Raw genomic sequence first — 21,881 nt, forward strand, 5'->3', positions numbered from 1 at the left:
AGAATGTATCCTTGTGCAGACTATTTAACGCCCCATTGTTCTCCTTTTTATACTTTTTGTTGAGGATTTTGTTGTTTAAAATGGCCCCAAGTGTAATACCAAAGTGCTATCTAGCGTTTTGAAGCACAAAGACACCATGCTGAGCCTTACAGAAGAAAATCCTGTTCCATAAGGTTTGTGTAGGCATGAGTTACGGCCCCATGGCCATGGTTTCTGTCAAATACTCAATAGTATACAAAGAAGGAGTGGGAGGTGTTTTAAAGCAGTCACATACATAAAATAAAATTAAGTATTGAAAAAATGTTGTGGCCAGGAGTTTGCAAAGCCTAACCCTGTATTTTCCTCTTGTGAGGTGATCTGAATAGGAATGGCCCCCAGAGACTCATGTGTTTGAATGCTTGAATAGTTTGAATAGACTATTAGGAGGTGTGGCCTTGTTGATGGAAGTGTGTCACTATGGAGGTGGGCTTTGAGGTCTCACAAGCTCCAACTATGCCCAGCGTGGTTGCTACTGCCTGTGGATCAAGATGTAGAACACTTCATTATCTCTCCAGCACTAGGTCTGCCTGCATGCCTCCATGTTTCTCGCCATGACGATGATGAACTAAATCTCCGAACAGTAAGCCAGATCCAATTAAATGCTTTCCTTTGTAAGAGCTGCTATGGCCACGGTGTCTCTGCACAACAATAAAACCCTAACTATGACCCCTTAGAGCAATAGCTCAGTATTGGAAGACAGTATTGTCACTATAGAGCAGCCCTGTGATGAACTGATTACACATCAAAATGCAGGGAACAGACATGACATTTCATCCATAGAGATAGTTATTAAAAAGTCAGCTAGAAAGCCAAACTAGGTGGCGAAGCCCTGCAATCCCAGATATTTGGGAGGCTGAGGCAGGAGAATTGTCCATTGAAAATTCATCTTGGTTACATAGCAAGACGAAAGCCAGTTTAGGCAACTTAGTAAAAACCATGTATTGGGAGGTGGGGCCACATTCTTACTATAAGCAAGGCTCTGGGTTCAACTCCTCGTATTGTATTGAGGGAGGAACGGGAGTTGGGGGTCAGCTATGGGATTTGCCACTCTTGACTGTTCACTAAAAGATGAAGAGTGCTGGCCAAACGGATTTCCACTCCCCAGGCAAATGTTTCTACATGCAGGATGTGAAAGACAGAGATGGAGTTACATCTTTTCAATTAAAATTAAATGTATGCTCTGCTAAAAACCTAAACAATGCCAGAGAGTAGTCAATAGACTCATTTCAAAGAAGTCAGGGCAGGCCAAGCACACTCAGTGAAATATTTAAGGACACAACGCATAAAAATGCCCTACAAGCTGAAGCTGTCAAACGAACAGCAAGAGATGAGGAGGGCGGCCTTGCCACTTAGCAACAGCAGTAACCAAGAGGCAGGCGGAGGGAAATTAGCCTGTTTTATGACAGCCTACCCTTGCAAGGACAATGTGCCCTCTTCACAAGATGCTAGGTTAGTCTACAAAGATGCTTAGCCGAAAGAATTCCAGGGCTAGATTATAGGGTTAGGTATTCAGAAATGACAACGGTGTTCTTTACTAAGAACTATTTATTTAATATTACTGAAATGCTAAGCCCTACACCCATGATGCATTTTCTTCATTCCCTGTGATGCAAGGTGGAGATTGATCTCTCACACAGAAAAGCAAAAGCATCTTTTACCCTCTGCTGGCGCGAAGGCTCTCTGTGTTCTCTCCGTCTTGAGCGGGATGAGGAGGCTAACGCACTCCAGGAAAAGGGTGAGCGCCATACAATGAGGAGGAGGGGGTCTTTCAGAGGCAAGAACTCCTGCTCTGTGACGCAGGAGGAAACCATCCTGTTTTCCAACCAGTGGGACTCCTGTTACCTACTGGGACAGACACCGTTTGAGGTCTTTATTACATTTATTCCTCACAGTAACTTTGGGAGCAATATTTATGATCCATATTTGGTAGAAGAGGAAATCAAAGCTCTCTAAATGCTGGCTGCCAGGCTGATTGCTCTCTTTAGCTCTCTATGGGACTCTGCCGTGTGTGAACCCCAAGCCCCCTGTTCTCAGGCTCAGACTTGCTAAGGTGGTATTCTACTGCAAAGCGTTGCTGCTCTGAAAGGTTCTGTTTTGTTTCAAGGCAGGGACTGATTCTGCAGCTTTCTTTATTCCCAGGGATCTGCCCGCCTCTGCCTCCCCAGTCCTGGGGCTGGAGGTACCTGGCTCCACACGCCTACTCCTGACTTTACAGTTGCCAAGGCTGTGGAAGCTGCTTAACAGAAGCCTGCAGCACAGGATGGCAGAAGCCTGTTGGAAATTCTATCCTAATCCCCAAACAAAAGTCTACTGAACTTCTTTTTCGTATGAAACTCACCCGCTACTCATAACCAAACAGTAAGTTTCTCTTCCCTGTTCCTGGGAATCGAACTTAGGTCCCCACGAGGTGCTCCTAGCACCAAGCAGCAATTTTAAAAATCAAACATTTGGACACAATCCATCCAGTAACTTGATACTTACATGGTGATGGATGACAATAGAAAGATATTGGCTTTGTTTCCTGCAGCTTAATTGTGTTTCTATGAAAGCAGAAAACATCATATGTATTGTGAAACACAGGTCATCCATCATACACCGTATGATGCATGTATACATCATACACTGGAACAGCTGAGGTGTTCCAGACAGCCTCTGTGGGCCCTACACTGCAAAATGGCGTGTACAACGCTCCATGGACAGACTGTACGCCCAGAGCCAGGGCTGCAGAGAAGTCCCACGATACAGAATGTTTCTGTCTACAGAAACACTTGGGGCTCAATCTGCATTGACTAGTTCTGAATTAATTTTTGGGTACTGCACATTCAGAACTTTTTTTTTTTTGCTACTGCCAAAATTTTCACAACTCCTGTACTTAGTTATGTGGCCCCATATGTGACCCACAGCTAAGAATCTGGGGTCTCGGGGACAGGCGTGACATGATGGTTATGTTGGCCCAGTCCCTCAGTGCTCTGCTCCTGGGGAACTTTTCTGTTCTCTTCTTGGTTTGAGTTCTCTGCCTTATGTTTAAGCAGAAGCCCTAAACCTACAACTGGAATTTTATTTTTATGTCCACACTTTAAGTCAGGTGGGACTGATATCATACTTACTTTGCTTTGATGTTAAAAAAATTTAAACTTATTTCTTACATTAGCATCCAAAGCAACGGGTCACGCAGCATCTTCCTACATAATCTTGTAATGCTTTTAGAACATTTTCATTGCGTTTGCTTTCCCTTTGCATTGTGAGTGGATGATGCATGTGTGCACGGGGAGGGGGGGCACGCATGTGAGTGTGTGGTCAGGGAACAACTGCGGGAGTTGGCTCTTCCCTTATACCATGTACCTCCGAGGGATAAAACTCAGATCACCAGGCTTGGTGGCAAGTGCTTTTACGCACTGAGCCTCTTGATATTTCCCCCATCTTCACTGTTCCTCCATTTTATTACTATAGAAGTGCTTTGTGAACGTGCCACAAATACTGCACATGAAACTACCGTCATAAACAGCCTTTCCTCTTTTTTTGTGTGTGTGGGGGGCAGCAGATGTAGTGAAAGTTCCGAGAACATCTGGATTCTCCCTGGGCAGCCACCTACTCTTTGGTGGTCACTTGGAGATTCCCTGTGCTCAAAATGAGGAAGGAACATGGAGAGATTTCTTGGTCACCTTTGCCTCTAAACTTCTATGAATCCATAGATTCATAGGGAAGATACTATGAGCAATGTTCTTAAAGTGCCCAGGCCATTCCCACCGAAAGCCACTGAGTGACATTGATTCTTCTGCACAGTTCTGATCGAGTCTCGTCAGTATGATCTGGGGCATTTGAGGAGCGGAATGGAAGCAAAGATGTGGACTCAGAGGAAGAAGACAGAAAAAGGCAACAAACCAAACAGAAGGCCCTAGGAATAGGAGCATGGAAGGAATTCAAGGCCCTATCATATTGCTGGAGAAGAGGAGGAAAAAGGAGAGCGAGCCAGAAAGTAAGCAGCCTTACACCACCTGCACTGCTATCAAGAGCTGGTCTCCTTGGGCACTTTGTGTATGCTAGGCAGTCTGCAAACCATGTCACAGGCTGACACCACGCAGGGAAGACCGATAAGGCTTAAACACAGGAAACATAAGGGATGATGACCCCTCTCGGCACAGCGAATTAGTTCTTACGCCCTAAAAATCAGGAATGTACAAATGCATGGTAGAAGACCGTGACAAATGTTCACCAGACAGCGGAGGCTGCTGGACAAGGAAAACGGAGAGATAATCATTCCCTTTTTTCACTTACAGAGCAAAGGGGTCTTCCTCCATCCTGCGAGCTGGCACACACAAAGGTTTTCCTAACAGGGCTGTATCTTAGGAAAGCAGGCAGGGTTGAGCTTGGTAACTGCAACCAGTGACTGACTGTCTTCTTAGCTAATCCAGCCTGATCCCTTGCCTACTTTGGGGAAACTAAAGGGTCAGCCTGGTCTCTCTGCTGCCAAACTGACACTTTCTCTGCCAGACTGGACACAGTGCTGAGTGGCTGGGCACCGAGTGCAAGTTCTGCCCAATGAGCGCGGATTGCTAATGTGCTGGGTAGAACACAGTGCGTGCCTCTGCTCGGATGCTGCCTAGCCTACTTACCAGCCTCGGCAGCCGCTGCTGCTTTCCAACAAGAGCTGTGATAGCTGGCAGCGGCCCAGGGGCCGGCTGCTGCCAGCCGCCCTCAGACCTCTGAGAATACAGGAAAAGACAACACTGAGAGAGAAGGCGCTGTAGCAACCTTGAGCAATTTACAGCCGAACACAAGCTGCTTGCTTGCTGTTTCCTCAGCTTCAGAATCTAGAGGATTGTGGCAGAAAAGCTAAGGGAGAATGTGAACACAGGGAGGTGAGTTCATTTTGATACAGGAGAGAGTTCTGAAGACCATCTAGGCAGTAATTTCTAGACTGGGTTAAGTAGCAAGGGTTCCAAGGAGAGGACAAGAATGGAAGCCCAGAGGTGTCTAAAAGGACTGTTACAGAGGGGAACCAGAGGATCCTGTGGATGAAACTGAGTCAGAACATGCCTACAGCTTCCCCCTTTTACAAATAAGGAAACTGGGGTTCAAAGCAGATCTCTGGGAAATAACGCACTCTACCTTAACAAGCCTGATCCACAATGCACAAGGTGTTTGCACCACGTATCTTACTCTGTGGTGGCCACCGAGGGGGCAGGGATGACTTCACCACCTCGCAGGGCTAGCTTTGTGCTACAGCATTGTGTCTGGGACGGCAGCCCCTGCTACCTTCCTACTTGGGAACTGTACAACAAATGTTTTCCTTTGGAAATCAAAACATTGCTTGGGACGAAAAGAGAAGAAGAAGATAAAAATTTCCTGTTGAAAATCTGGTGCTAAGATTAGTTTAAAAAACGTAAATTATTTTCTGTCTATCTATACTACCTATGGCAAAATGTATTCCCTTTTATGTTCAGTAATTTGCTAAAAAGAGAAAGCCTTGTATAAGTTACACAGGGTCCTGAGCCCGTGAATTGAAAGTTTAGAATTTAGGTCACAGAAATAATGTCTCATAAAAAGTTGGCATCATATAAATACTTACATCATATTGATATTTACCCTACTGCTGTCTCTAGACTTCAGGAACTATGGATAACTTTTAGTTATCTTGCTAAATTTCCAAAAGCAATCACTAGCAAACATTAGCTATTATAGTGTGTGTGTGTGTGTGTGTGTGTGTGTGTGTGTGTGTGTATTATTAGCTATTATAATAAAGTGCCCAAGTGACAAAAGGCTGAGTGAGCTCTGAATCCTGTAGGTGAACCCTGGTTGCCTTCACGAATTTCATCTTAATTATTAATGACAATGGCCAACAACTTCATTATGCCACTTAAAGCCATTTCTGTCCTAAGAATATCAATGCTGGCGGCCACAACTCCTATGTCATCAGTGTAGAGACAGGATTTCATAGCGGCAGGCCAATGGCTTCTTTGCAAAGGCTCTTCACAACGTAACACCAAGCTCTTTATCAATAAACTAAAATAGGCTGAGGCAGGAGGATCCAAAGTCGGAAGTTACATGGGAAACAAAAACAGACCCTATCTCTACGATGATAACAACTTGAAAAAACAGAAATAGGATTTTTGTGTAGTGTGGTTATAATGCAATAGTTATAGTAGTTAATTAAATTTTCTGAGGTTCAGAAATTGGTAATAAAAGGAAATCTTGTGTTATTCTAATTGTTAGTAAGGAGCGCATAGAGAAACCGATTAAACTAGACTTAGTTTTCGAAAACCTACTGGTGCTTTCTTTAATCACTGTGCTTTGCAAAAAGCCTTCTGCGAGGCTCTTTCTTCAGCCTCACCCCACCGGGCGCCCTCTCATTCCAGGGAAAAGATCTTTGGAGGAGGCCGAGGGCCGGCAGATCAGTAGTGCTGGGCTCTGGGGGGCGCTCCTGCCTCGCAGGAAGGCGAGCCCGCTGAGGCGCCCTCTCCGTTCAGTGAGGACTCACAACTCTTCACAGCTGTGCCTCTCCAGGGCGTCAGGAGCAAATGTGGAGTTGGGACCCTCAAATCTTTCTCCAGAGCCCTTTATCCTCGTATTTGATTTTCTCACTGGGACTTTCTATTTGGAACAGATATTTTCCCCTCTGATTGAAACGGCAGTGCTCACTCTAAAATAAGTTACTGGGGTCATTAAAACTGTGAATTTTTTTTTCCTCCCGCAAGCTAGCTACATTCTGAAGATGGAATCTCCCACAGTATTCAACGAGGAGGAAATAGCTATGGGCCATTTTCCTGTGACACACTAAAAGGTATGGCTGAGATGTAATTAAAGTATGGTATTTATATGACTGTAACTTGTGTGATTAGCTAGGCTTTGGTGCTGAGTTTTTGGTTTTTTTTTTTTTTAACCTTTTAGCACATTTGCTTTATACACCGCAGGAATGACAAAATGAGAGTCCTGCTGATGCTCTAACCAAGCATCTTCTACACGTTTAGCTTCCAGTGAGCAAAGATAATTAACTCACTCAAAGCGTACTTGGGACACGCACACCTGTAAGTGCCACTGCACCCACAATCCCCACTGAAGAAGAGTGCTGCTGTGTCTGCCTCCAGCTCTCCCCAGCAGCTTGCCTTCCCCTGGGATTCAGCCTCACACTTAGTCTTGAGACCGAGAAAGCATCCTAATTGACTCTAATCTGAGTCAACCGTTACCTTGACAAATTGTCCCCTTTTCAATGTCTCAAAGGGGGCCAGGCTCTCAGCACAGGGTTTTACAGCCCCCTGCCATAGCGAGCCCCTCACTAAACCGCCCAAGGACAATACCTGCTCAGGGAGAGCTGTTTGTTTTCCAGAAACAGAGCTCTGTGTCTAGAATAAATGCAGTGGTGGGGGAATCTTTCTTTCCCTTACACGTGACAGGGAGTCACTTCCATAAATGACAGATGTGGGAAAAGCCCCCCCCCCACCCCTTTTACAGTTGCTCCATACGACCGCCCTCTGCCCAGTGGTCTGGCTTTGACTGTTCTTTACGGCCAAGTACTTCCCGATAAGATGTGTTTAATATTCCCAGGTAGCCTTTCATAAACAAAGACAAAGACAGGAAGAAAAGATTTAAGGTAAGCCAGTATAAAATCAGATGACTCAAAACTTAGGACTTGAGGAAATAAGACAGATAGGACTGGACCACCTAAAACCCCTTATTTTCCAGTTATGGGGAGCAAATCCTGAAGGAAAGCAAACACCAGTTCCAATCCCCAGACATCAGTACTTTACACCACAGCCCATCCCCGCAGGCTTGTGTTCTACGTTCTGCAGATTAGGGGAGACATTAGGTTCTAGTACAGAGTACTTAAGGGCTTACCTTAATGCTAAGCCCAATCTACGGATAGCATTGCTCGTCAATCACTCCCTTTCAGCTTTCCTGGGTGCACCTGTACTTTCCCTAGAAAGCTCGACAGCTTGCCAGATGTAATGGTGTCGAAGCCACAAGGCAACATGAAAAGTAAGGTCTCTTTTCCTAAGATCTTCATAGATACACTCTGTTCTCCTCTTAAACCACCAGGGGCCTGGCCCTGATCACCAAACGGTAACCTCAGGAGGAAACCTCTGGACCCCTAGGTCCTCCGCACCAACTTGATGCCACTTCCCTGTTTCCAAAACGCACAAGAGCCAACAACACAGTGAGAATCGCACACTGTAAACAGGCTGTGTCTAACGATTCTGGCTGCCGCTCCCAGTCTGGGCGAGCGAGTTCCCAGAGGAACCATGTTAAACCACAGAGGACAGGCCTGCATGCTGCTATCTGCCTCGAGCTTCCACACAGCGGCCCTTCACACTGCTGGAATGTCTGGATCTATCGGAAGCGGTTCTTTTCCCCGAGGAATTGTGACCTTTGAGCAGAAGCCAAAGGCAAATCGCTTTGCAGAGATTGACACCCTCCTAGTCGGAGACGTTTTAGAAAGGGAAGGCACAAAAGGCATCCCTCAGGAACCCCACTGGTGTTTCTGATAGGCAGGAAACACATTCTGTTTTCTTTTTAACCTTGTGGGTGTTAGGTAAATGTACATGTGGAGGTCAGAGGTCAACGGCAGATATCTTCTTCTATTGCTGCCCACCTTATGTTTTGGAACGGGCTCTCCCATTGAACCCACAGCTCCCTGAGCAGGCAACAAGCCCCTGGGATCTGCTTCTTTTTTCTCGGACCCCAGCACTTGGAGTTATAGACGTGTGGGCATATCTAGCGGTTACCTGGGTGCCGGGGCTCTAGCTCCGTCCTCATGTCACCAAGCAGGCACCTGATACTCAAAGTGTCTCTGCAGACTAGGGAACTTAGTCCAACAAGAAAAGAAAGAAAAAAGAGGCAGTGTTTACCTGAGATTCTGCCACTGAAGTGGGATGGTGCAGATACCTAGTAATGCCAACACACATCATTTTTCAACGCTTTAAAAAGATTTATGTGTGCGTTTTGCCTTCAGGTCTGTCTGTGCACATGTGTGTAGTGCCCCTGCAGACCAGAAGAGGGTGTTGGATCCTCTGGGACTGGAGTTACACATGTTGGTTAGCCACCACGTGGGTGCTGGGACCCTAACCAGAGTCTTCTGCAAGAACAACAATTGCTCTTAACTGCTGGGCCGCCTCTCCAGTAAAAATACCATAAATATTTTCAACTGTTTTCTAGAAAAGCTAGTCTAAAAACTCCTGGCTGGGATCAGAGGGTTGGGAAAAGCCAATCCGAGCAATGGGCATTCCCAACTCTTCATCAGACACACTGGATGATGTGCAAGATGGGAGGCCGGGATGAAGAGACGAGCTGCAAAGACACAGAGCCAGCTCACTTGGACCAGCAACCTGGACATCGGCAGCAAATGGGAAGAAGCTCGTGTACCTAGTGAGGTCCCAGCAGTAGAAGAGGAAGCGAGCCAGGAGTGGGCAAGGGGATTTAAGATTTCTGGTGCTCTGGTGATAGGAGCTCTGAGAAACATATTACCACAGTTTCTAGTCTCTGTAGACTTGGTACCGTCTTCACTGTGTGGAAAAGGGGGTGACTTGAGACCACCCTCTGATTTCTGTAATAACCACAGTTTGCTTAAACATATCTCCTGCTGTTAGCCAGAACCTTAAACAGAAACCAGCTCTGTGGTCACAGCTGGGGAAAGTCCCGAGGACAATGTGTGTCCCTGTGAGTCTCCTAGTTTTACGTGTGTATTTACTGGAGAAAGAAGCAGAGCTTTTAAAGTTAACCTGGGAAATCCCTAAGCACACAGAAAGTTTCCAAGAGCGAGACACTTCAAGGCAGTTAGTTAGAAAGTACCTTTTGGATTCAAAGAAGGAAAACCCACTGCCGCTCATCTAAAACCACTTTCTAGCGAGCTTGCTATACATTAGATCACAAACTGACAAACTAAAATCTGCAAATGAGACATATTTTGGAGTTTACTAGAGAAAAGAGTCGAGAGAGATCGTTCTTGGTATAGACGCATTATATATTCTGATATAGACTCAGAATCTATTCAGATGTTCATATAGACCCATCTTATATTCCGCTAATACAAACTGGGGCAAAGTACAGAAATATGTGTTCATATACATGAACCATCCATCCATATGTATCTGTATGTGACATATGTGACTCAAAATGCATGTTTTAATTTCTTATGAGTGGCTCCAAATTTTAGTTTGCTCTCGTTGAACCTTATGAGTCATAATAAATAGAAACGGAAATGAAAAACAACAGCACAAGGCTGGGCATGCAGGTATTCCACAGTCCAGCACAAGGGAAGAAGATGCAGGAGTCTGGTTACAACTCAAAAAGAAAGCTACAGCACTTTAAATAGTTGACGTTGTTCAAACTAACCATTCCCCAAACTACATCACGTGTCCTAGAAAACCTAGCAGATAGAAGAGAACTTTTAATGGGGCTAGAGAATGGGAAAAATCTCATGACCACAATTTACCTTCAATAGAAATTCAAGTATAAAAATCAGTATATATTTTGAAATCTGGCAAGAGAAGAATTCTTATGTCTAAGGTATGGGGATCATTGTATTTCCAAAGCTCCTCTGTGTCCCACAGAAAAGCTCAAGAATGCTATTAACAATCATATTAACTTTTCTGCAGCTCTTAGCGTTCTCAGAGCACTTTATCATTACACTTCGCAGTGCAACTAAGATAGCTTTATAGACTGAGATGCAACAGGCGTGGAAGTGGGAGGCAAGGTTAAATATTAGAAGGAGATGAATTTCCTCAAGTCAAAACATTTAATTCATTTATCTGAAACAAAACCAGCTTGGATGCTCTACCTCTGAGCGGTTGCCTTCTTGAACAGAAAAAGGATAGAATTTTTTTTTTTCATGTGTCTGCATCAGCCGTTCACAGTACTGGAAAGAAATCCCAAACTTCATTAGAAGATAATTTATTATAACCACAAGTAGAACTTTCCATTTCTTAGCAGAGATGCGTTCCTCTTGCTAACTGGCTGCACGAATTCCCTAGAGCCGAGGAGTAAACTTGTTTAGGCAAACGGGCTGCAGGCAGCTTGTTCTAGCTGATCTATCTCTAACTGCCTCCGTTTCTTTGTTTTGGGGCCTGAAAGCCATGAGTTTATCTTAGACGCTTCCTTGCACTCCACCACCTGCCAGTGGAAGAGTCTTCCATTCTTTCCGAGTCTCTTCCAACCTCTGCTGGGATTACAACTCTACTACCACTAACCCCTAACTGGTCCCCTCCCCGCTCCAGATCCACCCTAGACATGGGTCTAGAAGTTCTAAAGTTCTCTGCATCACCCTTCTTCTGACTACCAAACTCAAGACAAACTTTGTAAATGGAATTACGAACTGCCAATGGCACCTACAGCACCAGCTTTGTTTATTGCTGTTATTTTCTACATGATTCAAGCAAGCCTGGCCACTCATTTGCGATGTTTTAACATACCTTCTTCCTCGGAACATTCTACCCACTTCCGGGGTTTTCCCCAGTGTCCTCTCCCTGGATCCTAGGCCCTTTCTCCATGTGAGCACTGCCTGTTCTGAACCCTGTCTTTGCTCACATGTTTCTGACGGCTCTTTTACTTTCCAACATTCTTCCTTTCTCCCTGAAGACAGATGGTGAGCCTCTTGGGGACAGAGGCTGTATTTTCTCATTGTTGGATCCCCTGGCCGGCTAACTGGATATACCAGATACATACCAGTTAAGACATGCTGAACATTATACTTCATTGTTAAAAATAAATGAGAAGGCAAGAAAGGTCATTCTTGGCTCAAGTCTTTAAAAAAAAAAAAAAAAGACGGAGGCTCCAGTGCACTCAAAATACTGTTAGGCTCTTAATAAGCTATCAACAACCAGTAAATTACTGAGCCAGCAAATGCAATTCAAAGCATTACATCCATGAGTCATGCTGGCAGCTGGGCAGCTCTCTCCGGCTGCTTGGGTACAGAACATTCATCAGAGACAGCTTGGGAACAGCCACAAGGATGAGCAAGTTAACCGCAGAGTTAGATGTCACAGCTGGACCAACAACCCAAAGCAGGTCACTAAGCTTTGCAGGTGGCTTGCTTATGTGAATGACACAGGCAAGGGAACAGCTGTCAGGCACCGGCAATCCAACAGTCCCTGGCGGAATGAAGAAGCCCGTTCTCTGTAAGGGGTGCAAGAGGGTGGTGTGTGCCATATGCATGCTGTTCGCATGCTGTTTGTAAAAACATAAAGAACTGACAGAGAATGCTCTTAAGAGAGTTGACTTAACATAAATGGACTAAATTGTTTGTTATTTTATATTGAGTTTTCAGTGTTCAAAGAGGAAGAGAAGCTATGGTTTTCTCTTTGGTTTCTTGCATGTATGTGGTGTTCACGTGTCTACATGGAACCTAGAAGTTTCCACTAAGTGTCCCCTTCCGTCACTCTCCATCACCGACGGAAGATGAAGGCAAGATCTCTCTTGGTGAGTCCAGAGCTCGCCAACTCTAGTCTGGCTAGTTGCTTGCTCTTGCCCGTCTCTGCCCTTGATGTGCTGGGGTTACAGACAAAGCTGCCACAGCTGCTTGGCTTTCACACCAGTGTTAGGGACCTGAGCTCTGTTTCCTGCAGATTGATCTCCCCAGCTCTGACACTGTGTGTGCGCATGTGCGCACATGTGTGTGTGTGTAAAGGAGTTCAATCTTAAAAATAAATTGCATTCAGTTAAGATGTTTCTGACGGTAATTATATTGAGTCTTTTGAAATATGTTTTCAAAGAAGGGGTATCCTTAATAAGTAAAAAGCTTCAAGGAAAAGTCTCAGGAGCAGATGCAAAGATAGCGTGTCAGAGAGATTTATTTGATGGGAAGTGACGATACTTAATAGAAATGACAGATGAAAAGAAAGCATGTTATTTCTAGGTTCTGCTGCAGACGTGGAAGAGAATAGAATGTGGGAAACAACTGGCCTATGGAAGGCATGAAGAGGGACAGGAAGGGACATTGCAGATAGAAGGAAGATGGATCAGGCAATGGTGATGTCTCCTGAAGAGTGATGGAGAATATTGAGGTTAAACAAGTAACTGAAGACACTCCAGTGTGATGATGAGGTAGTGGGAAAACTCCACAGCAGTCAAATGAGCCAATAATACTTGAGGTTTTAATCAACAGGACTGTAGGAAAAGACCTTTGGCTTATTATGCCATTAAATTCTAATCCCAGCCCTGAGAGATCAGTATTGTCAAACCTACTGTTAAGAATCAATAACTAAAGTTGGAGAAGGTAAATGACAGATCAAAGATCTCATGTCTGGTAATAAAGCCAGGGGCCGAACACTGGTAGAACTCACTCATTCATTCACTCATTCATTCATTCATTCACTCAAAAGATATTTACCAGCTTGGTCCTGCAGACCTGGAAGTACCTAGTGAAGAAAACGTTCTCCATCTCAGCTTATCATCTGATAGGAGAGCTAATTCACTATATCAGCCAGCATCTAATTTTGAGATCTGATGAGTACTATAAGCGAAGTGGTCATGGAGAAAGAACAGAACAGAACTTGGCATAAGAAATTAGATGCCAAGGGTAGAGAAGTCCCACTAAGTATGATGTAAAGAACGGGAGGATCCAGCATGATAAAAGGAGAAGGCAGGCAGGAGGACAGCACACAGAGGTCTTGAGAAGGGCCCACACAGGCGGGGGCAGGGCAGCAAGAGGAGGCTGCAAGGCAGAGTCACACCAAGAGCTGCTGCAAGTTACAAGTTTGCACTTGTATTTCAACTACAATAGAAAGGCACAGAATAACCTTGTTTGGGCTTCTAAAGGATCACACTGGTTGCTGTGTGAATAACAGGCAATAACAGAAATAGTGAGAGCAGCTGGGTGGTGGTGGCATGCACCTTTAATCCCATGAGGCCAGCCTGGTCTACAAAGTGAGTTCCAGGACAGCCAGGTTTGTCACAAAGAGAAACCCCGTCTCAAAAACCAAACAAACAAAACATAAAAGGAAAGAAAAGAAACAGAGCAGTTAGCAAGCTTCTGCAATAGTTCAGGAGAAACAAGGTTGATGGAGAGGGACTGTGGGGCTGGAGATAGAAAAAATAGCTCTGAGAGCGCTCAGATATGTCCTCGGTGGTGACAACCCAAAGCCTCTTTCCTGTGAACTGTCTGATGTGATTTTCTTACCATGTGTTTATATCAGAAATTAACTATGCTGCACTGGTGTCTCACACCATGTATTTTAACACTCAGTACACACGACCACACACAAATGCCTACTGGTTGAGTCGTACCTTTGCCACTTTCTTGAGTTTATACGACTCTGAGCCTTAGGCTTTATAAACACAGGTGAGAACTCTTTCACAGGCTGGATGTGAGAACTGTTCTAGCAGCTCCAGAATACTAGGACGTCCTGGCATGCAGGAGAAAGACAAGAACGATGGACACTGTCTGCTCACCCTACCCTTCCTCCAGCCGTGGCATAAGAACACAGAGAACGCTGGAATACACGGATAAGAGCTAAGTTCGGATAATGGAAACAGACTCAAGCTTCCTACAGACCCTGTAACCCGAACTAAAGAGCATTTACACTGCAGGTTCAACCTTTGCAACATCCACCTTCATGCTTGACTGGGAGGGTTGCCAGATAAACCATGGGATGCCTAGCTAAATTTAGATTTCAAATAAGCAAAAAAACCTTAACCTATGCCCATAGTTGACAACAATTTATTCTAATGTTTTTAATTATTCATGTGAAATTCAGACTTAAACTAAATATACTGTATTCTGAGTTGTTAAATCTGGCAATCTTATGACTCAGGCTCTAGTTGGAACAAATTGTCCAAAGAGTCTTCCTTCATACCCCCATGAGATGCTGACAGTTCTCTGTATAAGATGGGTGTCTCTCGCCATCACAGTGCCGTTCCTCCATTTCCACAGTTTTTCATATTTCATTCATCACTACTCAGTCTAAATACCAAGTGTATGAATGTCAAAATCCAAGGAATGGTACTATATTGGGAATGTTGCCACACAGCCGTAAAGAAAGCTGGTCCACACGTGTGTGTCTGTGGGTGGATACAGCGGTGTGTGCGCCTGCTGTGTTAACCTTTTAAAACAAGGATTACCGTAACAGCACATCAGGAATTCCTTTTTAAGAGTTTTCGAGTCACAGCGAACTAAATTTGCATTCACACTCATGAAAGCTACTTAGATCCCACAGTAGTAGAACCAATTATTGAATAAACTAGAAGAGAAGGCTCTGAATTCACTCAATAAGCACTGTCTATCAAAAGCTAAGAGCTGAAAATCCTTCACTTAAAAACCGTAACACGCGAAGAGTTTAAAAGTGTAGGCCACTGTTTTGTCTGAGGACCCCCTCTTGCATATATGCAACTGTTGGGATTTCCGTTTCGGTATTGGGGGGAAAGTCCTGGGAAGCATAAATCCAATTAAGGACATGAGATGGCCAAAGCAGCATCAGCATTTGCTACTGTTTCACGAGAGGAGCTTTCTTGTCCCAGAATGAAAACACACAGAGAAAGTTCTGCCATTCGATAGACAAATTATTAAGTAGTTTCTTTTCATTCTGGTGCAAGCTCACTATTCTATTATGGACCAGAAACAAAATATCATAGACTGATGGTAGTCTTGGGACCACGTTTTGACTACCACCAATGTAGGAGACCCCAGAAATTAATACTTCATATCTTCAATATGATGATAAAAATAGAGACCTCCTCCTCCTGACAAAGGTCCTTTTATTTTACTGAAACAAAGGCACAGATATTTTCTTCATTCCTAACACCCTCCCTGAGTCTAAGGTTCTATAATAACAGTAGCTGCCCCAAGTTTAGAAAGAAGAGGATATGTGCTTACTCTTCTTGGCGTAAGTCATTGACGCTGCGGTCCAGTGAGATCATGTCACTTGCCACCATGTTAAATCCAAACTCCTTAATGCTGGCTTGAACTGCTTGCTTGTATTCTGGTCCCAGAACCAACGGCTTGGCTTTCTCTCCAGGGCCGCCAACCACTCCGTGAGGCTCGGGTTCTTTGGGTTCAAAGTTCCCCAGGACCCCTGGGCGTAGCACAGGATCATGGTAGGTGAATGTCTGAGGCTTAAATGTGAGGAACTGCCTCTGTATTATGTCTTTTTGGGAATCTCCTCCAGCATGACGCTCCTGTTCATTTTTGGCCTTGTTTTTTCTTCTAATAGACTCTAAGTCCACTTCTACTCCTTCAACATGAGGCCATGGTACCACAGGTTTGAATCTGTCATCCCCGGGAGCTAATCCATTGCCTCCTCGTTTAGGCATGGGGTTAATGGCATCTCTGCCTTCCTATACAAAAGGGAGGGGATACACAATGAGTACACGAGAGCACACCAACCACAGCAGAATTCAAGAGACAAACTACCACGTTCAAGAAAAGGTTGCGGTGAGGGTCAAACATTGTAAACTGTGAAACGCAAGCGGGACATCCTGTGAATCAGGATGGCACACTCCAAGACATCTTTCAGATTGGGAAGTACGATCCCAAACGGGCTATTTTCTCACCTTATTATTTCAAAATAAATGAACACATTTTTTACTTGTCTCTTTATAAATTCAACACTCTTTAAAAGATTTCTCAGTGATTGAGACAGACACTTAATTGGTCTTTGGTACAGCAGCGCTTTTCAGTGAGCTGATATATGACAAGTAGAACCTTTTGTTAGCAATACGGCCATATGGTAGCAGTGATATCAGATGGATGTCACCCATCAGCCAGCTGGCTTTGTGCCCCAAATGGCAGAGGAACAAGGTAAACTCATGCATTTGGTCCCAATTCAGAACTGTCTACTCAGTCAGAGTTTGGCTGACTAGCTACAGAAACAAACAAAACCCAAATAACTGTAACTAAGCCACCATGTTTTTTAAAAGCTTCTCTGTATTTGACTTTGCCACGTCCAGGTCATATGGCAAAGACAGGCCTGACGTGGAAGAATATTCAGTAAGTGGTGCTCTATCTTCAGTTTGGACCCTCTTCACCTACATAAATCTTTTGGCCAGAGATGCTCAGTGCTTTCTTCACTTCTGAAGTACAATGTGCTAATGTCTTGCTAAGCCACTGCCATTCTTTCCACAGAGTGCTGTTTCTCAACATTAGCACCATCTCAGGGGACCTTAAAGAATACTAAAGTGCCCGCTGCCGGGCACTGTGTTTTAATTGGTCTGGGCATGTGGAGTTTTGAAAGCACCCTGGGTTGTAATACGCACCCAAGCCTGAGAACTCTGAAGAGCTACTGGCTTAAAGGCAGAGTGTTAGCCGTAATTGGGCATGGGAGACAAAGGGGCCAGCACAGCTGGGTAGGACACAAGGCATCCTGTGAACTGCAAAGTAGGCCAGCTTGTCTGCCAGGTCACCGCACACTTCAATGACACCCTCACCTAGCAGGTCAGTAATAGAACTAGCACAACCCCTCCTCAAATTTTTAAACTGAATGACCCTGAGAATTAAAGTTTAAAACTTGATTTTAAAGAATACGCGAGAGCTCTAGGTACAATGGGGATGTTTAGGCTGCTGTCCACTTTTATTTATTTATTAGAGACAGAGACTTCTGTAGTAAGTTATTCCAGATGGGAATGGGTAAGGAGTGGCTAAGGAATGATTTTAGAGAATTCAAAATCAGTTTTTTAAAAAATTCTCAGTTTATTTGAGTAAAAGCATAGTATTCGATATGCTACCGATCCAATAGGCAGACGAGGAAAAGCGAGGCTTTCTGCCTTTCCTTCTGTAGAGGCAAACATAGCTACCAGCTGCTTACGAATTTCTCCAGAAATGCATATGAGCATACATGTGTGTTTATATAACAAGCGATTAACATGGAACACAGCTGTTAGTTACTCCATTAACAAGAACCTGCAACATGTTACAATAGATTCAAGGGTAAACCCAAAGAACAAACAAGTACCTAAATGTCAAGAAGATTAGCTTACACAGGGCAGCAATCAATTGTATCCTATTATACACAATTTCCATTTCAGTGGATAAGAATCCTTTGTATATATTAGAAAATGACCCCAAGATAACAAAAGGATAAAAAATCGGAGAACTGGATGAAATAAACCAGTCAGCATTTGGGGTCACTCTAAACTTTTACACAGTTGTTCCCGAAACATGAAATATAAGGTACAATAGAGCTTGACTGTATTAACGTGAAGCCTTTCTTCCAGAAGAAAGGGCTTTTGAGCCCCAGGGCGGTGTAGGAGAGACTTAGCTCGGATCTAACTTTTGAGCCCTAATAACGTCAGCCGCAAACAACTAGAAAAAGAAAGGGCAATGGAAAAAGAGAACGGAAGAGGGGAAGTTTGGGGGCGGGGAGAGAACGAGCCAGAGGGTGGCAGGGGCCCCAGAAGGGCAGCGGGAAAGGGGAACAAGTGAAATAAAAGATCTCTTACACACGCATGAAGATGCACGGAAATGCCACAATGAAGCTCACTACTTTACATAAAACTTAGAACAGTAAATAACTAGAAGGCCATCTTGCCAAAAATGTTCACGAAGGACTGGAGAGGACCTCAGGATCAGCCAGTCATCAGAAGAATGCATCCTAAGTATGAGCGATCCTGTCATAGAGGGGCAAACATTGAAGCCCCGGTGTGATGGGGGAGTGCCTGCCGCTTTCTCTAATCTGTTTCTTGACTTTGTCCAAACGCATGCAGTATTGTAGATGAGTCAAAACAGAAATCACTAGAAAACACTGTAAGGTGTGAGAACAACGTTTCTGACATGGAACCAAATTTAACAAGGAGAAGGCAGGCGTTCTCTCCCTTCGATTTTTCGTATTGGTGGTGTGAGAACTGCTAAAAGCTGGGGAAGGAAACGGTACTGGATATGGACGAGAGGTCTGCAGAGCCATGCTGCCACCAACTTACTGTGGGCAATAGAATTGGTCCCCATAATCTCATAGGGAGTGGCACTATTAGGAGGTGTGGCCTTGCTGAAAGAAGTGTGTCACCATGGGGGCAGACTTTGAGGTCTCCTATGCTCAAGATACCACCCAGTGTCACAGACCAGCTCTTGTTGCCTTCTGATCAAGATGTAGACAGCACCATGTCTGCCTTGTAAACCGCCACGCTCCCCATCATGATGATAAAGGACTGAAGTTGTAAACTGCAAACAAGCCACCCCAGTTAAATGTTTTCCTTTATAAGAGTTACTGTGATCATGGTGTCCCTTCACAGCCAAAGGAACCCCAACTAAGACACTTACCTAACGTCTCTTAGGAAGAAGCAGTGTCAGAACAGAATGGAACAGCACATGAAATGGATTTGAGATGGATTCTAACTCCATGTGCACACTCCACTAACAGGCATTTTGCTCTTTCCTTTGACTCAATGGTTCTTTGTAAGTTTCAAGCTGTTAGCAATTTTCAGGCTCTATAAGAAGGATGTTCTCTCTTTGTCCCTGGTAACCTCACTTCCTCCCAAGCTCTCTAACCAGTTTTACGCTGATGTTTTGCTTCTGTTTATTCCCCAGGCCACGCCACACTTCTGACTTTCAGCTCTCGTACACTACTGTTTCCCAAACCTTATCCACTTATCTCCGTTTTCTCCACTAAACACACGCCCAATAGACCAGTCACTTGCCTCCCATGACATCGCTGTCTTTTCTATTTCATTCCACGGGTTGCCCGCCCTCTCTCAGGCCCATGAAGTCTGAAGCCACAACTCATGTCAACGTACTGTCTTGTTTTTATCTGTTTTCCTGACACTCAGTCCCTCGTGATCTTCTGCCAGGTCTGTCATCTGGGTAGCTCTTGGATTTTACGGCTTTCACTTTCCTCGCTGTGACTTACTGAATTTTGACCAGTCCCCTTTAGGAAATATTATTCCGATAGTAGTATCAGTGATGACTGTGCACACTGTGTTCCACACGCTTCTCATACGTGAGCCTGTGTCATCTCGTGAGCAGGGATGATCATGATCACACAGGAGGAGCTGACTAAACTACCTGAGAACAGAATCCGTACTGAGTGCAATTCAAATCCGCACCCTGACTGGTGAGGCTGAGCCCCATGTCACCCTCATGCCCCCCCTCTTCATGCAGGCACCCGTCTCCCCTCATCATCGTTCCTTCCCAACAGCCGGACAGATTTTCCTGAAATCAATTATAAAGGTATTAGCTTTGGTTGCTTCCATTTTACCATGTCGCTCAGCAGACATTCTCTAACGTATCGACAAGGCTTTTCTACACCCCAGGCTGCATTCATGGAACGTCTCTATTATTACCTAAGAAGCAGGGCCTGGCTGAGTTTATCCAAGAGTCAAACAGTACCTTTTTTTTTAAATTATTATTTTGCAAACTACAAGGTCTCCCTTACAGCTATTCAAGTTATTGCAGTGTGAAAGCTGTTACAAATGCTAGGTAAATAAATGGGGGTGATTATGTTCAATAAAACTTTATATGCAGGGGCAGGTGGAGGACTGGACCAGGTCCCTCCACCCCTACACTCAGCTGGAAGGCTGGTGAAGACAAAGGCTATATCTATCACGGCCTCACTATCTCTTCGGATGGAATTTCTCAATAGAAATTTACCGAATAAATGAATCCTAAAACCTGTGTTTTTGTAGAAAGACAGAGAAGAAAAGGAAAAGACACAATGGAGAATATAGAATTGGGACCCACAGGCTCGGATCAGCAGGCAGACCCTTCTGAGCAGCGCTTTATGAATTCACTGGGGACGTAACTACATTCTCTGCATGATATTGTGCTCTAATGATATATTACAGTGTCAGAGAAACGGAATCTACTGGCTTCTCGAAGCCTGGATGTCATTAACTGTGAAGGTAGAACCAAATACTAGAACTGTCTGTCAAACCCCATGTCAATTAGGAATAATCACGTCAGCTCTTCATGTTATATGATTCAGAGAGCGGCTCGAAAGCGGTGTGAATCTTAACTCCCCTGAGAGGCAAGCTGTGCACTCCTTCCTCCAGAGTAAACGAGAGTCAGAAGCCTCCATGACTCATGGTACTATAATAGCGGCTGACTTACTGTACAGCCAATGTCAATGAATCACGGTTGGCTAGGAAGGCAAAGAGAACCAGAAGGTACTTTTGCAGGATGGTTACATTCACAAAGGTGGAAAAGGACAGAAAAACACAACCACTTATCACAAGGCGGCAATGTGAGACAGAAGTGAGGTCGGACTAGTCAGAATCCACCTTACCTTATAAAATGCTCCCTGCCCCAACCCCAAATCCTTTCTATGTGTGCCATTTTTCTCGGATGATCACACCTTAGTACAGATGACACTAATCTAAAAGGACTATAAAAATGGTCTTTAGAGCAAATGACAGTAATCTGGAGCGGATGTGAAATCCTAAGTCCCGAGAATAAGCTTATGCAGTCACAGCCCCTTGGTAAGCAACAGTTTAGAGAAAATGGCCATTGCTGAACGGCATCCCCTTCATGAGCCACAGAATTTAAAACGTATCACACGGGAAGTTTTATTTAGTGGCTAAACACTCTCTTAACCCAAACAAGCAAGTTACCAAAGAGAAAGTTAAAAAACAAAACACCCACTCCTTTAACTGGAAAACTCCTGTCATTTCTTGGGCTGCACTCGCCACTCACAATGGAAGAAACAGACAGAGGAAGGAAGGCTGTCAAAATCAGCTTAATGCTACCAGTTTTAAAGGAAACAGTATGCTTGCAGGCAGGGACACTTTGGCCTCTAATCCACATGTGGCCAGATGTGAGTGAGGATGTAGGATGGGGATGCTCAGGCCTTGGTGTTCTGCTTAACGACATCTGGACTCCAAACTAACCCACCTGATAATACGCTGACCAGAGCTTGAAGTGTTTCTGCTTTCAGAGCACTGCACTGCAGTGGTGGCCCTGCTGGATGCTGGATGGCATGAGTGTGTGTGTGTGT

At 44.5% G+C, this 21,881-nt stretch overlaps 1 protein-coding gene across 2 annotated transcripts in view; it reads right to left on the bottom strand.

Annotated features, from left to right (window-relative positions):
- Galnt7 (polypeptide N-acetylgalactosaminyltransferase 7) overlaps positions 1 to 21,881 on the bottom strand; it is a 125,696-nt gene that overhangs the window by 42,189 nt on the left and 61,626 nt on the right. For both annotated transcript variants that reach the window (XM_005368090.2, XM_005368091.3), the window contains exon 2: positions 15,839 to 16,299. In XM_005368090.2, the coding sequence (XP_005368147.1) occupies positions 15,839 to 16,299 (461 nt within the window). The remainder of the gene's footprint in view (positions 1 to 15,838; positions 16,300 to 21,881) is intronic.

The sequence above is a fragment of the Microtus ochrogaster genome, unplaced genomic scaffold (genome assembly GCF_000317375.1).
Source record: "Microtus ochrogaster isolate Prairie Vole_2 unplaced genomic scaffold, MicOch1.0 UNK28, whole genome shotgun sequence".
Classification (NCBI taxonomy): Eukaryota; Metazoa; Chordata; class Mammalia; order Rodentia; family Cricetidae; genus Microtus; species Microtus ochrogaster.